Raw genomic sequence first — 16,859 nt, 5'->3', positions numbered from 1 at the left:
TGCATGTCTCAAATGGTTGTTTTCTTAAATGGTTGGGCCATATTTCAACTTGGTTTATTGAAATTAGTCAATTTCAAGATTCATCAAATCAATAAAGTAAAAAGGAGAAGAAAGATCAAAGAAACAATAACAAAACATTTCAATTTAGCTTTGGTGATGTTGGCCTTAGGAATTTCTTTGCTGGCGATAATCACAGGCCAGACAGGCAGGGAGCGGGTAGCCCCTAGCCCTCCTGCCTCCAGGCTGAATGAAACCAAGCCTGTCCACCCACTGGGGCCTGGACAAGGGGCTCAGTGCCCCGCTCCTCCCTGACCCAGGGAGTCCAGGCAGCTGGAACTCCTGTGTCCGTCTGGGGTGTTAAGCTCGGCCTTCCAGTTGGAACTGGGTGCCTGCTGCTTAGCTCTGCCCCAGCTGAACCTCATATGACAGAAACACGGGAGACCAGGAGAGCCCACAGCGATCCAGGGAGAGCCCAGACAATGGCCTGACTCCAGCTTCTGAGGCTCCCAGATTCACCTGTTGCTGTTTTTTCTTCTACAAATCAGAGCTGCTGGTGCTCCCACCCCTGTGCAGGACTGGCTGGGGCTAGGTTTGGCTATCACGCAGGATCTCAAGAATCCCTCAGCCCCCAAATCCCTACCAAGCCAGAAACCGCTGAAGTTTGGGGGTGGGGTGCAGACTCACAAAGAACCAGTACTGCTGGAGAGGGTTGGAAATGCCTCTCCAGGTGAGTCTTCCAGCCTGGGAGGGGTTCCTTACTTCACACTCCAAACCATGTGTGTCTCCTGCTCACACCGAGGGTACCACTGGCACCTGTGCCCATTGAGGACAGGAGGACAGGGCTCGGGAGGCCTTGAGGAGGTTTCCAGAGGGTAGGTAGGGGGCAATCACTGGCCCAGCTGACCTCTTTAGTGCAAAACTCAACAGGTGCTGGGGAGGGCTGGTGGTGGGCGGGACGGGCACCCAGGAGCTGGTCGATTCCCAGACCAGAACTGGTGCCATTCTCCAGCAGCCAGACCTCCGAGATGAGCAGTGTGGAGGGGAGGAGGGGCTGCAGAGAGGGTCCCATTCCTTCTCACCAGGAGCCCGGGCGGACACAGCGGCTGGGGAAGCAGGCTGGCTAGCCTCAGAGCCGCGGGGGTGCGCAGCTCGTGCTGGGCCTCGCCACCCCCAGCCCTCAGTGCCTGGCTCACTCAAAGGTCTCCCACTGCTTCCTGAGCTGCTCCACTGAGCCTGGGGCTGGGGCCGGGCTCACGTCTTGCTTGGTTTTCCGTAGCAAATCTTCAAAGGGGTCCCTGGCCTCTTGAGTAGCAGAGGGCTGCAGTGCTGGCTCCAGGCTCTGGGGGGGTCTGGGAGGAAGGAGTGGGGGGTCTCCAGGCCTCAGGGCCAGCCCCTGCTTGGCCTCAGCAGCCCTGGCACTTGAGCGGACCAGGGGCAACGTTCGGATCCTCGAAGGGGCGACAGTTGGGGGCCCCAGAGGCTGCAGGGGGCTGGTGTGGGCACCCATGGGCATCTGGCCAAAGAGGTTGGGCATGGAGAGGGCAGACAGGTTGGGTTGAGATCTGTGTGGGGCACAGAAGCCCGAATTGGACAGCAGGAGGCCGGGGGCAAAAGCTGGCCCCAGGGAAGCAGGAGGGGCTCCGTAAGGCCCGGTCGGTGTGGAGACCAGGGACATGGCAGGCAGTGCTGCTGGCATAGATGGGACAAAGGGGTTGAGTGATGGCTGTGGAAATGGGGTGGGAGTCCCCACGGGGGGAAAGCTGAACTGGGGGGTGAATGGGGTGGCTACATTTGGGGCTGCAGGGACTGGTGGAAGGGTACTGCCTGACCAGGCTGTGTGAAGTGGGTCCAGGAGGGCCAGCAGGGTGTCACTGCCAGTGGCTGCAGCCCCTGGGGCCAGGCTGAGTGGCTGGAGCAGTTCGGTGGGGCCTTGGGAGGTGGCACCGGGGAAGGGGGCAGCGTGCCTCTCCTGCTCGGCTGATAGCCACTCGGAGGAGAAGTCGCCAAGGGCGGCACCAGCAGCTGGGAGCTTGGCCGGACGGGCGGTGGGAGGTGGGGGCACAATGCCCAGCTCCGGGGTCTTCCTGCCCTGGGGCCGGGGAATGGTGATGCTGCCCGCAGTGGGCGTGGGCGCCACCTCCTTGTCGCTGGGGTTTAGGATGCTGTCCCGGTTCGGGGGCCGGCGGGGCAGGGCCGGGGAGTTCCCAAACAGGACTGAGGGCTTCTCGGGAGCGGCGGCCAGGGGCTTGCTGCAGATGGCCATGTCGTCCTGGCCCATGCTCCATAGCTTGTTGTACGGGTGAGCAAGCTTCAAGACCACTGGCATCCCGCGGCTCCGGTCACCCCTGCCCAGGTCCAGCCTCTGTGGGAGGGAACGAGGGAGGCCGTGAGCACAGCTGACCTGGGACAGGCTGGGAGGCAGCACACGCCCATTCCTACGCCCCGCCCGCGTGCTGGGTAGGTATTGGGATTTTGGTCCCAGGCACGTGGCTGAGCAGCCCCCTGGCACTGAGAGCAGCTGAGGGCTCTGCCCAGGTCTGTCTGGACTCTAAGCCCAGGCTGTTCTCACTGTGTGGCACTAAGGGATTCCAGAGAAAGCCCCTGTCCTTTCATGCCAGGGTTGCCAAGTAGTTTTAGAAAAAGGAATGTTTACTGACCATTGGTTGGCCGGGCCCTTTTTACTTTTCAAAGCACGTGGGCACTTTCAATCACCTGTGAGCCCAAGAGGGCGAGTGAGGCTCATGGCCTGGACCGAGCACTGGCTGAGGAGGAAACAGGACTGGGCCCGAGTCCCCGTGCTGTCACTCCCAAGCTCTGTGACCCGGGCCTCACTTCCCTTGGCCTGAGGGGCACACATGAGTCACTGGATATGTGGGGGCTCTGTGCATTTCATGGTGTGACTCAGTGCTTGCAGTCAGCAGCCCCCACTTGCAAGTGAAGAAACGAGCACAGAGAGGGGATGTGATAGACTGGAAGTCACAGTGCAAAATCAGTGGTTTCATGCCAATAACCCAGAACCCAGGAATTCTGATTCAGTCTCTTCATGGAGACTTCCTTGGTGGGGATGGGAGCAAACCCAGTTCCCCGAGGGCTCAAAGGCCTGCCTGGGGGTCGGGCTGGGACTCCTGGGGCGAGTGGCCTGGGGCGCCAGCCCACCTCTCTCTGATGCACAAATGGGGGCGGGGCCGGTTTCGAGCACATCCAGCATCGTCTCCAGCGATCACTGTGAGGGTCGCCTGACCGCTGGCCTGCCTGGCAGGGCTTGCAGTCAGACTGACCTGAGCACTGGCCGAGGACCTTGGAAAAGTCACTGTTTCTTCCTTGGTCTCTCTCACTGTCACATGGAAATCCCCAGCCCCAGCAGGTGCCCGCCGCTGCCCACACCGTACCTGATAGTCAAAGGTCCCTGTCTGTTCCCTCAGGTCTTTGGGGGTCCGAAGGTCCTCCAAGCTCTTGGCCTGGCCCAGTGGCTGCAGCGGGCCCTCCATGTCCAGGCTGCTGAAGACATCCTCCAGAAGGTCGATGCTGGCAGCCCGGTCAGGTGGGGCTGGGGCAGGGCCCACGGGCTCCCGCGCTCGCTGCTCCGGGCTCTTGGTCTCGTCGCCTTCTGCACTGTCAGACTCCTTGAGTGTCCGATATGGCTGCGGCCTGGGAGGAGGCAGAGCAGGCTGGATTCTCCCACCCAGAGTCTCGGAGGGAAGAGCAGGCAGACCCATCCCTGAGAGCTTCCAGGCCTGAGGAACACACCCAGGAGCCCTGGGGTCAGGAGAGTGCCTGGGGTCCCTGAGCACAGGAGTCCGGGCAGGGGCACTCTGACAGACCTGGGGCTGAATTTGGGCTCTGCTGCTCACTGGTAGGACCTTGGGCAAGTCACTTGGGCTCTGACTTGCATTGGGGGCCCACTTAGTTCCTCCTGATCACAGGACCCATCAGATAACTGGTTAGTGGGTTCACACGTCATTCAAACAAGGCATGAGGAATGGGACAGGACTGGAAAGGGAACAGGCAGGTGCACTCATTCCTAAGCTCACCATCTGTACTCCCAGCCCCCTGTGGCAGTCGGGTCTTGGGAACAGAACATGGGAACTGAGCTGGGGAAACTCCCTAGCACACCCCAGAATCCACAGGGGGGACCGTCTGGGCCTCAGCCTGTGCTGACCTTGGTTCTAGCTCTGGTCCTGCCATCTCCTGCCATGGGACTTTGGGCAAGTCACTTAACCTCTCTGAGCCCCAACCACACCCTTTGCAGATGGTAGTGGGCACTATATGAGCAAACTTGGTGCCTGGTACACAGCGGGCATGCAGAGGCTAACTAACAGCATTCTTGATATTCATGCACCAAATCCTTGCAGCCGAGACTCCGTGCAGGTGACAAAGGGTTCCTTTCTGATAAGCCTGAGCCCCAGGGCACCACTATGTACACGGAGAACGGTGCCGGACAAACCCTGACCTCTATTGGAGCCTGGGCCAGAGCAGCGTCCCACCTCCTGTAACCAGGAGGCTGGGGCTGGCTGAGGCCCCTGGGTCTTGCAGAAACTGCCTGTGGCTCTGGTGAAGTGGGGGAAGGCCGCCACCTGCTGGTCCCGAAGGCTCACTGGCAGGAACCGGGCAGGATACAGCACAGGGAGGGCTCAGTGAACAGAGGGACTCTCGCTGAAGCAACACAAGCAACCCATGAAGTAGACACACACACACCCTACTTTACAGATGAGGAAACTGAAGCTCAGAGAGGCTAAGTAACTCACCCTATGTCACATAGCACCTGGCAAGAGGTGGAAATGGAAGCCAAGTAGGAGAAACTTCAAAAGTCCCTCACTCGCTGACTAACCCATCTGAACAAGGAATTAAAACCCTTTTAACCAAATTTAAACACAATGAAGGAGGTAAAGAAAAGTCAGTGTGCTTCTTACACTTAAGGAATTAGTATTCATTAAAAACCATTTTGTTTTGATTTAAGATGGGCCAGTTCTTTTGTAAACACACACATACCAAAGCGTGTACTTTACATGGGTCATGGTGAAAGGAGTGAGCACTAGCTATTATTCAAATATGTAAGGCAGCAATTAATTAGAAAAGGATGTGACCTGCTGGGCTCTGTGCTGGGGGTGGGGATGGGGGGTCCTTGGACATCACCCAGAGTGCCTTGCCTGCAAGGGGATTTTAAGTTGATACATAAACATTTCTATTCCAATGACTCTATATTTTAATTAATAGAAGTAATAACCGATACACTAAGACTATATCATAGATATTATTGCTTAGGACAAGGCTAATTTTTAAGTTTTAAAAGAAAAAGATTCAACATACAGTAAAGGTGACACGTGAAGTTTGGGCAACACTGAGTGAGGATACCAGGAGCAGGTGACTTGCCCGTGGTCACAGGCAAGCTGGTGGCAGAAAGTGCCAGAACCTCCTATCCAGAGGGGGCAGTGGCGGCAGGAGCAGAGCTGTCGGGTTAATCAGGTGTCCCGAGCAGCCCACGGCCCAGGGGAGGGGCCTGGGGACAGGGAGGTGGAGGGGAAGAGTCCCCTGTGCTGTAAACGCTGTAAGGGTTCCCTCCCTGGGGGGTCGCTGTGGGCCCCTTGGACTTTAGCGAAGGGCAGGCCCCTTCCCATTCAAAGCATGACAACCTTGTTAACAAATAAACACAGACAAATGCTGTCCCTCTGCTCACTCCCAGCTCTCAAAAACATGTGGGTGGAGGGCCAAGAACTGGCAAAAAAGGGGAACTAGAAAAGCTTAATTTGGGGGGGTGGCTGGATGGTGGTGAACCTTCATTTTTATTTCACTTTATAATTAGCATGAGGCTTAGGCTAAAAATAATAATGATAAAAATTATTTTAGAGTCAGGCAGATCAGTAAAACATTTGGATATGCCAGCATTAATATACACATCCCATAGCAGTAAGTTTTTCTTTTTTTAAACTTAAAAAATCTGACACTCCGTCTCCATGGCTTTCTAAGATGTGCTGAGATAAAGGACTCGGGCGTCACCAACCAGGCTAATCGTAGCCACTGATTCCATTAACAGTCGAGTGCATTTTCCCTGTTGAAGGAACAGGACTGATGACCCCGACTCACACCTTTAGAGCCCTGTCACTCTTGTCACCTCACTCTACCGTCACAGCCTCTGTGGGGCTGGCAGAATGAACACCCTGAGAAGAGGCAGACAGAGGTGGTGTTCACCCTGCAAAGTGGCACCGGGGCACCGGAAGGCAGCAGCCCTAGACCGCCCCCTCCCCCCCCCCCACACAAGGGCCAGCAGCACTAGCCACCCCCTCCCCGCAGCGGCCCCAGCGAGTCACCAAGCCCAGCTCAGGGAAACGGAAGGAGGAAGGAGAGACCATTCAAAGGGAGCGGAGAAGAAAAAGCTTTCAGTGAAGCCCGAGCTCAGGCCCTCTTCGCGCTGGCACTCATCGTCAGAGGAGTCTTCGGAGAGGAAGACTGCATAGTGTCGCAAGGGCTTTACCAGGCTGGGGTGGGGGAGACAAGAGAGAAGAGAAGAGTTAGGCGGTGCCCTCAGAGCTCCACACGGTGGGGTGGCAGGGGGGCCTCTGGGCTCCGTGCCGGGCCCTGGTCTCGCTCTGCTCGCCTTGGGTGGAGGCGCCCGGGAGAAGGCCAGGGGGCACGGGAGGCCCGACATGCCCCAAGGTGAGGCGGCTGGTCCCAAACGGAAAAGAAACTGGGTTTGCCAGAGATGTCAGCAGCCTTAAACACACGGTCACCTGTGAGCTGGTAACCCCACTTCCATTTAGATAACCCTAAACGGAGCAGAGGATTATGCACGAAGAGTTTCCTCACTGCTATGTTTATGATATTAAAACTGAAACAACCTAAATTTCCAGCAATAGGGAGCCGGTGAAGTGAATTATGGTACAGATGGCTGGATATTAGCCTCTCATTAACTATAACGTTTACACAGGAAAACCTAAAAATCAGGATGCGGAATTGCAATCATACCTCCTCGCTCATCTACTTACAGAAACATACATAGAAAAACTGGGAAAGTATATGCCTAAATGTCAACAGCAGCTAATGGGAGTATGGGTGACCCCCCCCCGCTTTATTTTTCTGTGTCGTCTATGTTTTCTACAACGTGCACATCTACTCCAATAATCAAGAAAAAATTAAAAATAAAAAAGTTAGGGAAGAAAGTGAGCACGTGGAGGGGAACTTGTGAGAAGGCCCTTTTCTGATTAGTGGCTTCGGTCTGGTGTCTCTCTCACATGCCTCTTCAGAGAGTCTTTTTCATCTGTGATGTGGAAATTAAATATTCATTGTTATAAAAAATACATCTCCCTTGTCAGCCACCTGTGAGCTCTACCTCTATAAACACAAACACGCACACAGCCCAGAGAAAGCCCTGCATGCCAGCTCCTATGAATTATACACTGACCAGGGTCCACGAGAGGCCTGTGCTTTGAGAGGGGAGCTGGACTGGGCGGACCTAGGTTCAAATCCCAGCCCTGTGGCTGCTGTTTGAGCACATGGCTGGGAGTGGGCGGTCCACACCTCTTGCCTCATACAGCAAACTTGGGTACACACGGCGAGGATCCCTGGAGATGAGGGTGAAGTTTGGGGAGAGGGTGGGTAGAAAGACACTGAAAGCCCGAGGGGTGCTATCTCCTCCCCCCACCCCCAGCCAGAGCATTCTCCTTTCTTTGCTTCATATGATGCAATTCCTTACAGGTTTAATTTCACGAAAAAGCAACATGTCCCAAAAGAGTACCTGGGAACCATGGCCGGAGGGATACCTGCTGTCCCCCCGGGGGACTGGAGCAGTGGATTGTTATTGGCCCCTGCTACGATCTGCCATTACGGGTGTTAAGCCAGTTGCTGCCCCCAAATATGCTGCTCTTTCAAAAGTAGAACCAAAGCTGGCTGCCAGGCTGTGGAGCTCCCAGCACCGTCACACCTGACTGAGCCCGTGTTTCCTCGCATCCTCCCTGGAAGTTAGCCCGGCAGAGCTTTGTCCTTGTGCTGCGGTGGGGGTCAAGGCGCAGAGAGGGGAAGCCACTTGCCCAGGGCTGCACACAGGGAGGTGGTGGGTCCCTGAGCTCCTGTCCTGTCCCAGGCCACCTTGCTGGACCAGAGAGAGCATCAGGCTGGGGGGCGGGGCATTTTCCTCTGGATTTAAGAGGGCAGGAAGGTTTCACTTGCCAAAATGTGCACTGGCCACCCTTGGGACAAGGCTGCCCGGCTCCTCGGCCTTCACCAGGACACAAAACAAGGCAGAAGGGCTACTCTCCACACAGCCCTGGACTCCTGCTCCGAGTCCAACCTGACTTGTCACTCTCCTGCTTAACATGCAAATCTGCTGCTCTGAATCGAGATTTCACGGCAACTGGCTGTGTGGTGAGTAAACCCTCTGAGCAAAGTGTTAGAAATCATAATGTTCAGACGTTTGCAGACTGACTTCCTAGGTGGGCAGGGGTGAGGGGTGCACAGCGACAGTGCCAAGTCTGAGCTCCAAGCAGGGCAGACACCGAGCTGCACGCCTGGCCCGGTCCACCTGTGCGGCCTCCTCCAGCTCCCTGCTCCAGGCCCCCACCCCCTGCCTGCTGTCTTTGCCTGGTGCCCCAGCCAAGCGGCACGCCTAGAAAGCCTTCCTGGAGTTCCCAGCTGGAGTTTGCTCCCTGGACAGTTAGCGTCTCCTGGGGCTGCATGTTTTAGCACGTCATCAACACCACCCGACGACGTCTTGCAATTCTACTTCTGAGTTGGGCTCCTCAAGGGAAGGGGTCTGGCTCATTCTCGTTGTCCCCACCTGGGGCACAGTAGATTAGCGCAATGAAGCCAGCGTCTGCGGAGACAAGGCCCCCCGCTTCCCACCTCACCCATCTTCCTGGACTCCTAGCACAGCCTGAGTCCCTCCCATTACAAGTGTTCCTTGAGTCCCTCATCTGTCCTCTGATCCATAGAATGGGACCACATTTGAGGGTGAAGGTGTCAGGCACACCGGGGCAGGTGAGAGTCTCAGAAAAATGTTTAAAATAATACCCACACGTAGGCCCATTATTACCCAACAGCCGAGCAGGAAGGTCTCTCTGTACTGATTTCACAGAGGATGAAACTGTCATTAGTCCATCCGTCCATCTGTCCAGCCATGTGCCCAACCAAGAGGCACTTCCTGAGTGCTTGTTGTGAGGAGCCCGTGTTAGCTGAGCGCTGGGAGTCACTGGCGAAGGAGAGAAATGTGACCAAATGACTTGGCCGGGAAGTGACGAGCTGGGGTTCCAGTCTAGGGTCCCCACTTTCCTGTCAGCCGGGCTGGTGGCAGATGTACATGAGGGAACACACTTCTGCTTGGCTCACAGTGAATGAGGCTCTTGGGTGGCCCTCAAATCTATCTTGAATGCCTTTCCAACGCTCATCCAGGTGCGGCCCCCTCCTTGGCTTTGACAAGAAAGCAGAGATCACAGCTTGGCACATGAGACGAACGCCGCTCAACCTGCCAGAGATGTCTGGATTCACACAAGGGCAAAGAGCCTTTGTGCTGGGCTGGACCTCGGCTTTGTCATTTCATGTCACTGTCGAAATCCAGGGGCTCCCCACACTGGCATGGTCACGGAGAGGGCCTGGGAGTAAAGGAAGGGGACGAGAGGGAGCCTCGATTTCCAGCTCCCTCTGCAGCTGGCTCTCCTGGCCAGGACAGGCTGCTTGGGCAGTGGCTCCAACAAGAGGCCCGGTGTCTCCTGAACAGAGTGTCTGTCTCTCGACAGTGACAGAGCAACCAGATGAGACTTTGGCCATGTGGTTTAGTCAGAGTTTTTTCAGGTCCAGGCTTCGGGCCACATGGGTGATGACGACGACACTGGCAGTACTGACAAGCACTGGGCTAAATGCTGTCTACAGTTCCTCATTAATTCCTTATCACATCCTCATTTTGCAGATAAGGGAGCCAAGGTTCAGAGAGGGGGAGTCACTTGCCCAGTGTCACACAGCAGCTAAAGGGAGAGCCGGGAACCTGCATTTCCCTGATGCTAAACCGCTTTGAGATCTGGCCTCTTCCGTTCTGTGGATCCGAAACAATGAAAGTAGGCGTTGGGTGCTTCCCCTTCCACTTTTAACAAAAGGCGAGGTTTCAAAATAAACTTATTTAAATTCAACTGCTCATGTTCTCCTGTGAAACATACAGTCAGATATTTGTCAGAGATAAAGGATGAACCGTCGAAAACGTCCAGGTTTAAATTTTTTATTAGCTTAAGGCGGAATGTGAAAAAAAAAAAAAGCGTACCTCTCCCCTCATTAGCCCAATTCAACTACTACCCTGCAGTCCGCCACCCACCACTGCCTGGGTTTTATTATCCACAAAGAGCTGTCTGTGAGAAGGCAGGTCATGGCGAAGTTGGCTACTCAGCGAGGGCTGCTGGAGTCTTGGCGAGAAAGAAAGGCCCGCTGTCCATCACTGTTCAGACCCCATCATCTCCCAGGGCGGCTCCCGCCTCCGCCCACCTCTCCTCGGCTCGGAGTTCCCATGCAGATGACTTCCCGAACCCTTTCTAATGTTTGGTTTAACGTGTCGCCGGTTAGCGCGCGCGTGTGACAGTGGTGACAGGCGCGGCTGTTCCTTTTTAAATACCATGTCAGAGACACAGCGTCAGGAAGCGGGGACGTGCTCTGTGGCTCTCTGCCGTGCCGGGATCGCATGGGCTTATTTTTTAATGAGGAAGATCTGCATCTCGAGAGTTTTTTTCATGTGTCACATCGCGTGGACAAATCAGCAGCACGTCACGCTGGCCCAAAATGAAATGCTGACAAATGTAGATATTTCAAATTTAATTGACATTTAAATGTACTTGAGATAAAGAAGGGGAAAAAATCAGCAAGGACTTGGTCTCCGGAGGTAACGAGGGGAACTGGTGACCATTTTTTAAAGGATCGTTTCACTCCAGCACAAACGACCTTTACTTGGTAAATGTGGTGGCCGCTCTGGCGTCCGATTACGTGGCTACTGTGGGCTGATGAGCAGGGACAGGTCCCAGGACGAGTCTGTCCAGACAGCCTTCTACCACCCCCACTTCCCAGCCAGGTAACCTTGGGAAAGTCATTTTACCTTGCTGGACCTCAACGGCTTATCTGTAAAATGGGAATTCTACAGCCTTCCTGATGCTCTTATCATACAAGGTGAATGAAAACATTTGTAAAGGGCTTTGCATAGCACCTACTGCATAATGAACACTCAGTTGCTACCCAGATGCCACATTCACCTGCCAACACCTACATTCTGGGCTCTTTCGTCCTGGGCAGGGGCTTCCCTAGGTGTTCAGAGGGCGGTCTCTTCCCAGTTAGGGTTGCTGATCCCCAGCTGGGCAGACCCTAGGACATCAGAATCATCTGCGAGCCCCACGCTTTCCCTCCATCACCAGGACATAGGGCAAACACTCCAGACCACACCTTAGCATGGGCACAGGTTAAAAAAATAGAAAAGGCTCTGAAGCAAGTCAGAGGGGTCTCGGCAGGAAACAAGCTCAGTGCACGGGCCGCAGAGGGAGCCGGGTCCTGCGCGACCCAGGCTGAGGGCTGGCGGTGTTCTCAGGGAGGGAGGACTGGAGACGGGGACGCTGTTCCAGGGTCTTCGCACTCAGTTGTATGCGATTATCTATTTAAAAACAGGAACGAGGGAATCCCTGCTGACATGAGTTGTGATCACATGAGAGGGTGTCTTCCTGTCAGGAGAACGGTTCAAGTGTGAGACCAGGTCCAGTCCACCCCCCTGGGGACGTGTTCTGCCAGAGGGCAGTGGTGGGGTGTACCTGCTCACTTGAAGGTGATGTGGGAGGTGGGCTTTTCATCATGAGTATGGCAGAGGCTGCACAGCGGGAGAAGTGAGCTCAGGGGGCTTGGGCTGCATTGGCAAAGTATGGAGGGCCTTGACCTGCAACAAGGACTGACAGCCATGTGCAAGGTTAGAGGTGACGTGAGGCTGGGCAGGCAGTGGAGAGGCCTTCCTGGCTTGGCCCTGATCTCCTCTCTCTTGGGGTGACTGAGCCCTTTGCCTTTCTAGCCTTCGTTCATCCACCCACATAACTACTTATCAACCTGTATGTCCATTCATTTGTTCTTTCTTTCAACAAAAATCATTAGTGTCAATCACACGCCCACATCCATGCCCCAGGTGCCCTGAGAAGTCCTTCCCAGGCCACTAGGTGGGCAGCCCCATAGGCGGAGAGGCTCCAGCACAGGATGTGGGCTTTGCTCCACTCTCCCACTCTTCAGACTCTTTGGTGGAGAGAAGATGCGGTGGGGACACCTTGGGGGCACTTTGCCTACGAGGAAGAGACACTGTGAAGAACTGTCCTCCATCCCAAAGATGGCCTCGGCTGGCCGAGAGCCCAAGTCTTTTCTATGGCAGGAGTAGTGGGGGGTGCGTCTGGTGAGAAAGCAGTGGACCGTGGACGTGGGACCCAGCAGACCCAAGTGCATGTCCTGGACTCAGATCATTCCACTGACTGCTAGAGCCTTGGTTCCCTCATGGCTGAACGGGCTGACAATGCCTTCACTGTGAAGACTTTCAGGACGTGTGGGAGGGTAACCAAGATGACATATGGGAAAGTTCTGGGCCTAAAACAGGCACTTTGCGAAATGGTGACGTGCCATCTGTAATAGGGAGGGGCTCGGTCGTGATGGCACAACCTTTCAGAGGTGCCTGAAGTCAGTTATGTCTCGAGGATGGAGTGCCTTTCCTAGGGCATCCTGAAGGCTTGGTTTCCCAGCTGGAACTAACGCCCCTATTGTGACAGCTCCTGGGAAAGGTCCTTCCCTCTGAGTGGCAGGCAGAAGTGGCTGGAGACGACGGGGCCTGTGTTTTCCGGGGCTGCTGCACACCCCTGGGGGCTCCCTGGCAGTTCCTGCTTTTCCAGTCTGTGCTCAGCTCCATGTCTGGCTTCCGGCTTGGCTTTGTCCCCAGGGCCCAGAACCCACGTTGGAGAGGGGAGGGGCCTGAGGCAGGTCAGGGGCCTCTCGCCTTGCTAATTGGGTCTGTGGCCTTCTGCTTGGATGTTTGGACTCCTAGCCGCTCAGGGAGCAGGTCCTGGCAGCCGGCCAGGGGGTAGTACCCAGACAGCTGCCCCTACCCCCTGGGGTCCAGGGCCCAGCTGGCATCTTGGAGCCTTGTTCCTGGGGCTGCTCACAGTTTCTGGCAACTAGTTGGCCAGGGCAGGGGGTGGGATGCCGGTAGCTTCATATTCACACCTGGCACATAGTAGGTGCTCTTCACACATCTGTGGCTGTTAGCTGACACCCCTCCCCCATCTCTAGGCTGCTGGGCTGTATGCTTCAATCTGCCTTCAGTGCTTCCATTGTTCACTCATTCAGTAAACACCCCTGAACAGAGAGGCCTGGGCTGGGCTGTGGTCCGGGAGTTAAGTGCACCCGGCTCTGACCTGGAGCTCACAGACTCTTGGCATGTGTGTTGTGTGTGCACACCTGTGTGTGACAGGAAAACTACAACACGGTAGGTCAGTGCTACATCAGGGGAAGCCCAGGGAATTTGGGGCATGGGAAGGGGGAGGCTCAGGGGAGTGACTGGTTGTTGAGGCTGCAGTGGTTGCTGCAGGGGATGGCAGAAGGGGAGACTGGCTAACTTAAGATGCTAGTGTGGCTCCTGGGGCAGGTTCTCAAGTCGTGTTCGTTGGGATGTTAAATAGGCATTGTGTTTTAAAAATGAGGGTGAAGAAATTTACCCAGGGTCTGACCCAGGGCTGTCAGGTGCTGAGGCCCTGCCATGCACCAGGCCACGTCCAGGCAGAGCTGACGGACCACACCCCAGGGCAGCTCTGGGTCATGGAGGAGGAAAAGGGGTTCTCCCCCCATTGTGACCCACTGCTTGAGGAGACTGGGGCTGGAGCAGCGCAAAACACCATTTTTTTTTTTTGCCAGAGCATGTGTGTACGGGCCTGAAGAGATACAATTGCAAAAGACCCGGTCTCTGGGCAGAGCTCTCATTAAATGCTTCTGGCAGCTTCTTCTGATCATATTTTAATCTTCTGGGGCTTTGGGTGCTGGGGTCACGCAGTGCAATTCAGATGATCAGACTCTCCAATTCCAAAGCAGCGTGGGCTGGCCATTTGGGGTACAGGCTATTTGCCTGGCCAGCGCAACCTGCAGACTTTCTCCTTGGCCAGAAGGGTTTGTAACGCCAGCCACACATTCCTCTGGGTATCCCCAGGCCCAGATTCCCAGGGAGCCCACAGTTTGGGTGGGAGTGCAAAGTGGTACAATTCTTTTAGAAAGTTATTTAGCAACATGGAGCAGAAATCTGCCTGTGTTACTGGTTTAAGGTACGGCCTCTAGCGTTAAAGAGACATATTTGAAGCTCAGCTCTGCCACTATCTAGCTGTGTGACCAAGGGTGGTAACAACCGCTCAGGGTCTCAGCTACTTGTTCTATAAAACAGAGCTCATGATACCTACCTCCCCATCCCAGATTTCTCGTGAGGATTAAATGAAATGGTAGAGTGCTTAGCACGCGGGTCGCGGTTAATGGTAGCTGTTGATCGTTCCATTTCTTAAAAGGATGTAAAATAAGAAAATGTTTGGAGGACAAGAACATTTACTCTGGCATTTTTCATATTAATGAAAACCTGGAATAGTCTACAAATCCAGTATGATGGGCGTGGTGAGGTAGGCTGTGCACGTACCCCCAAGACTGGAGGGGAATCTGCAGAAATGCTAATAAGTATGGAATTTGGAATGAACTGGTCTCTTCCCTAACTTCCAGATTGTCTATAAGGCTATTGGGTTACTTTTACAAACAAAATTATTTGAAAAGAGCAGATTTTGCATAGATCTGACCAGAGGGGTGAGCAGGGCAATAGGTGGGGGCCTCTGGTAGCTGGATCTGGGCCATTCTTACTTAGTACAATGAAACTTCAAAGAACCAGGCTGCAGCCGGTTGAGACGTGTGTGACTGGAGGGTGTTGTGTGTGTTACCCATGGGAGGTGAAATGAAAGTGTCAGACTCTGCATCTGACCCCAAGCCCCTTAGCCAATAAGACGCAGAAGACGGCCCGACCCCTCTGGGTCGTTGTGAAGATTAACTAAGGTGGAGCCTGCATGAAACTACCTCCTTCCATACTCTCAGCAGCTCTATAAGGGCTACTGCCCCTGACCCCCACTGCAGTGAACGAACGACAGCCTGACAGAGAGAGGCACCTGGGGACCAGCAGGTCACTCCCTGCCTTTGGCCTGTGTGTGGTCCTGAGGGGCAGCTGGTACTGAACACAGCGCTGTCTCTTAGAGATGGTTATTGGTTCCTTCTAAGCATCAAGTTCTATGGGAAATCACCCTATACCTGACAAGCCAAAAGAAAAATAAGTCGGGGCCTGGTAGCCATGCACACTGTGACTGAAACAGCCAGGGCCCACCTTGAACAGGTGGGGAGCTATGAGCCTCGCTGTGCCCACAGTGGCCTCCACGGTCCTCGCCACGTAGATTGGCATAGTCCTAATTAGCTTAACAAAAAGCCTGGATGGTGCAGAAGAAAGGGCGAGGCCTCTGTCATCAGACAGCTGGGCCCACACATTCTAACCCCAGAACCTTGGCCAAGTTACTGAAAGTGTCTCTTTGAGCCTCAGTTTCTCTATCTGTTAAATGAAAAAGCCACCAGCTATCCTTCACAATCTGAGGGGACATTCAGTAAATGCTGCTTTTCTTTTCTTCCTCAGGTAGAAACACTCAGGCACCAGTGGACACTGCTTCTTTGGCAGGAAAAGGACTGAACAGCTCTGTTCCCCAACTCCAGGGAGCCAGAGAGGAAGGGTGGCATACGGGACAAATCATCTTAGGACAAGGAGCTGTCTCTCTAGGCAAAGCCAGGCTGGTGATGGACCCCCATGGGCAGCAGGATGGAACTGAGAGAGTAAAATCGAGCAGCACCCGGAGTGCTGGCCCTGCCGCTTTCGAACTGGATAACCCTGGAGTACTGAGTAAATACGTTTTCTGAGCCTGAGTTCCCAGTCTGTGGGAGGAGAAATGAGCACCCACCTAAGAGGGCCTAGAACACGAGAGGTGCTCGACTGTACTTGCTGCTAACTGGCCTCTGACTCCCAGTCTGGCGGCCTGATCCCGGCTGACCCTATCGCTTACCCTAGGGAGAGCTCAGGGCAGTCCACCAGCCCTGTGCTGAATAATAATGCAAGGAGCCAGTAGTTCTCGAGGAGAAATAGTCACTGAATATCAATTAGCTAATGTTAACTGAAAAACAGAGGGAACGCTTTCCCCAGAAATCTTTCTGAAGTGTTCTGCCCATTGCCATCAGATGGTTTTCAGGGGCTAGGACACTTACCATTGATTCAGGAAGCAAATCTAACACAGGAAAAAAATTTCATTTTGGGAAAATGTAAGTCAACAAGAGTCAGCATGGGGGTTTTCTTTAAAGGCCTCCTTTACAAAACCCTATGAAGCTTGCACCTAGTAGGTGTTCAAAGAATGGACAGGAGACCATCACCTAGAGAGGAAGAGACGGACTTCAGTGCATCCACTGGCCAGAGAGCTGGCGGCCGATGCTTCTGGGCTTGATGAATTCCAGACGCCGGGCTGCCTGCTGCAGGAGGCTGTGGAGACCGTCTTATCCCTAATCAGCTCTGTCTTGCTGTCCACCAAGTTCATTACTTAATATGCTATTTGGACATGAGGGAGGCCTGAATTACTCCCTCAGCTTCAAAGGTCCTGCATCTCTTTGGGCCACCCAAATCCTCTGCGTTTCTGATGCAGTCTGATATTCCCAGTGGAAGCAGGGATCCATGATTCAAGAAACTCCAGGCCATGTGAAAGGGCCAGGCACTGATCCGAGTGCCCAACACGGAACCACCCGCAACAAAGGCCCATTAGGATCTGGTTCCTGCCTGCCGGCTTGTC

The 16,859-nt window shown here is 54.5% G+C and overlaps 1 protein-coding gene across 1 annotated transcript in view; it reads right to left on the bottom strand.

Moving 5' to 3' along the window:
• Positions 1-60: 60 nt before the first annotated feature.
• DENND1A (DENN domain containing 1A) overlaps positions 61-16,859 on the bottom strand; it is a 493,284-nt gene continuing 476,485 nt past the window's right edge. The window contains exons 20-21 of the mRNA XM_019658787.1: positions 3,390-3,648; positions 61-2,362 (exon numbers count right to left, since the gene is read on the bottom strand). Of these exons, the coding sequence (XP_019514332.1) occupies positions 1,190-2,362; positions 3,390-3,648 (1,432 nt within the window). The 3' untranslated portion in view covers positions 61-1,189. The remainder of the gene's footprint in view (positions 2,363-3,389; positions 3,649-16,859) is intronic.

The sequence above is a fragment of the Hipposideros armiger genome, unplaced genomic scaffold, assembly GCF_001890085.2.
Source record: "Hipposideros armiger isolate ML-2016 unplaced genomic scaffold, ASM189008v1 scaffold_290, whole genome shotgun sequence".
Classification (NCBI taxonomy): domain Eukaryota; kingdom Metazoa; phylum Chordata; class Mammalia; order Chiroptera; family Hipposideridae; genus Hipposideros; species Hipposideros armiger.
The sequence above is the reverse complement of the archived record's forward strand: the minus strand, read 5'-3'. Positions and strand labels throughout refer to the sequence as shown.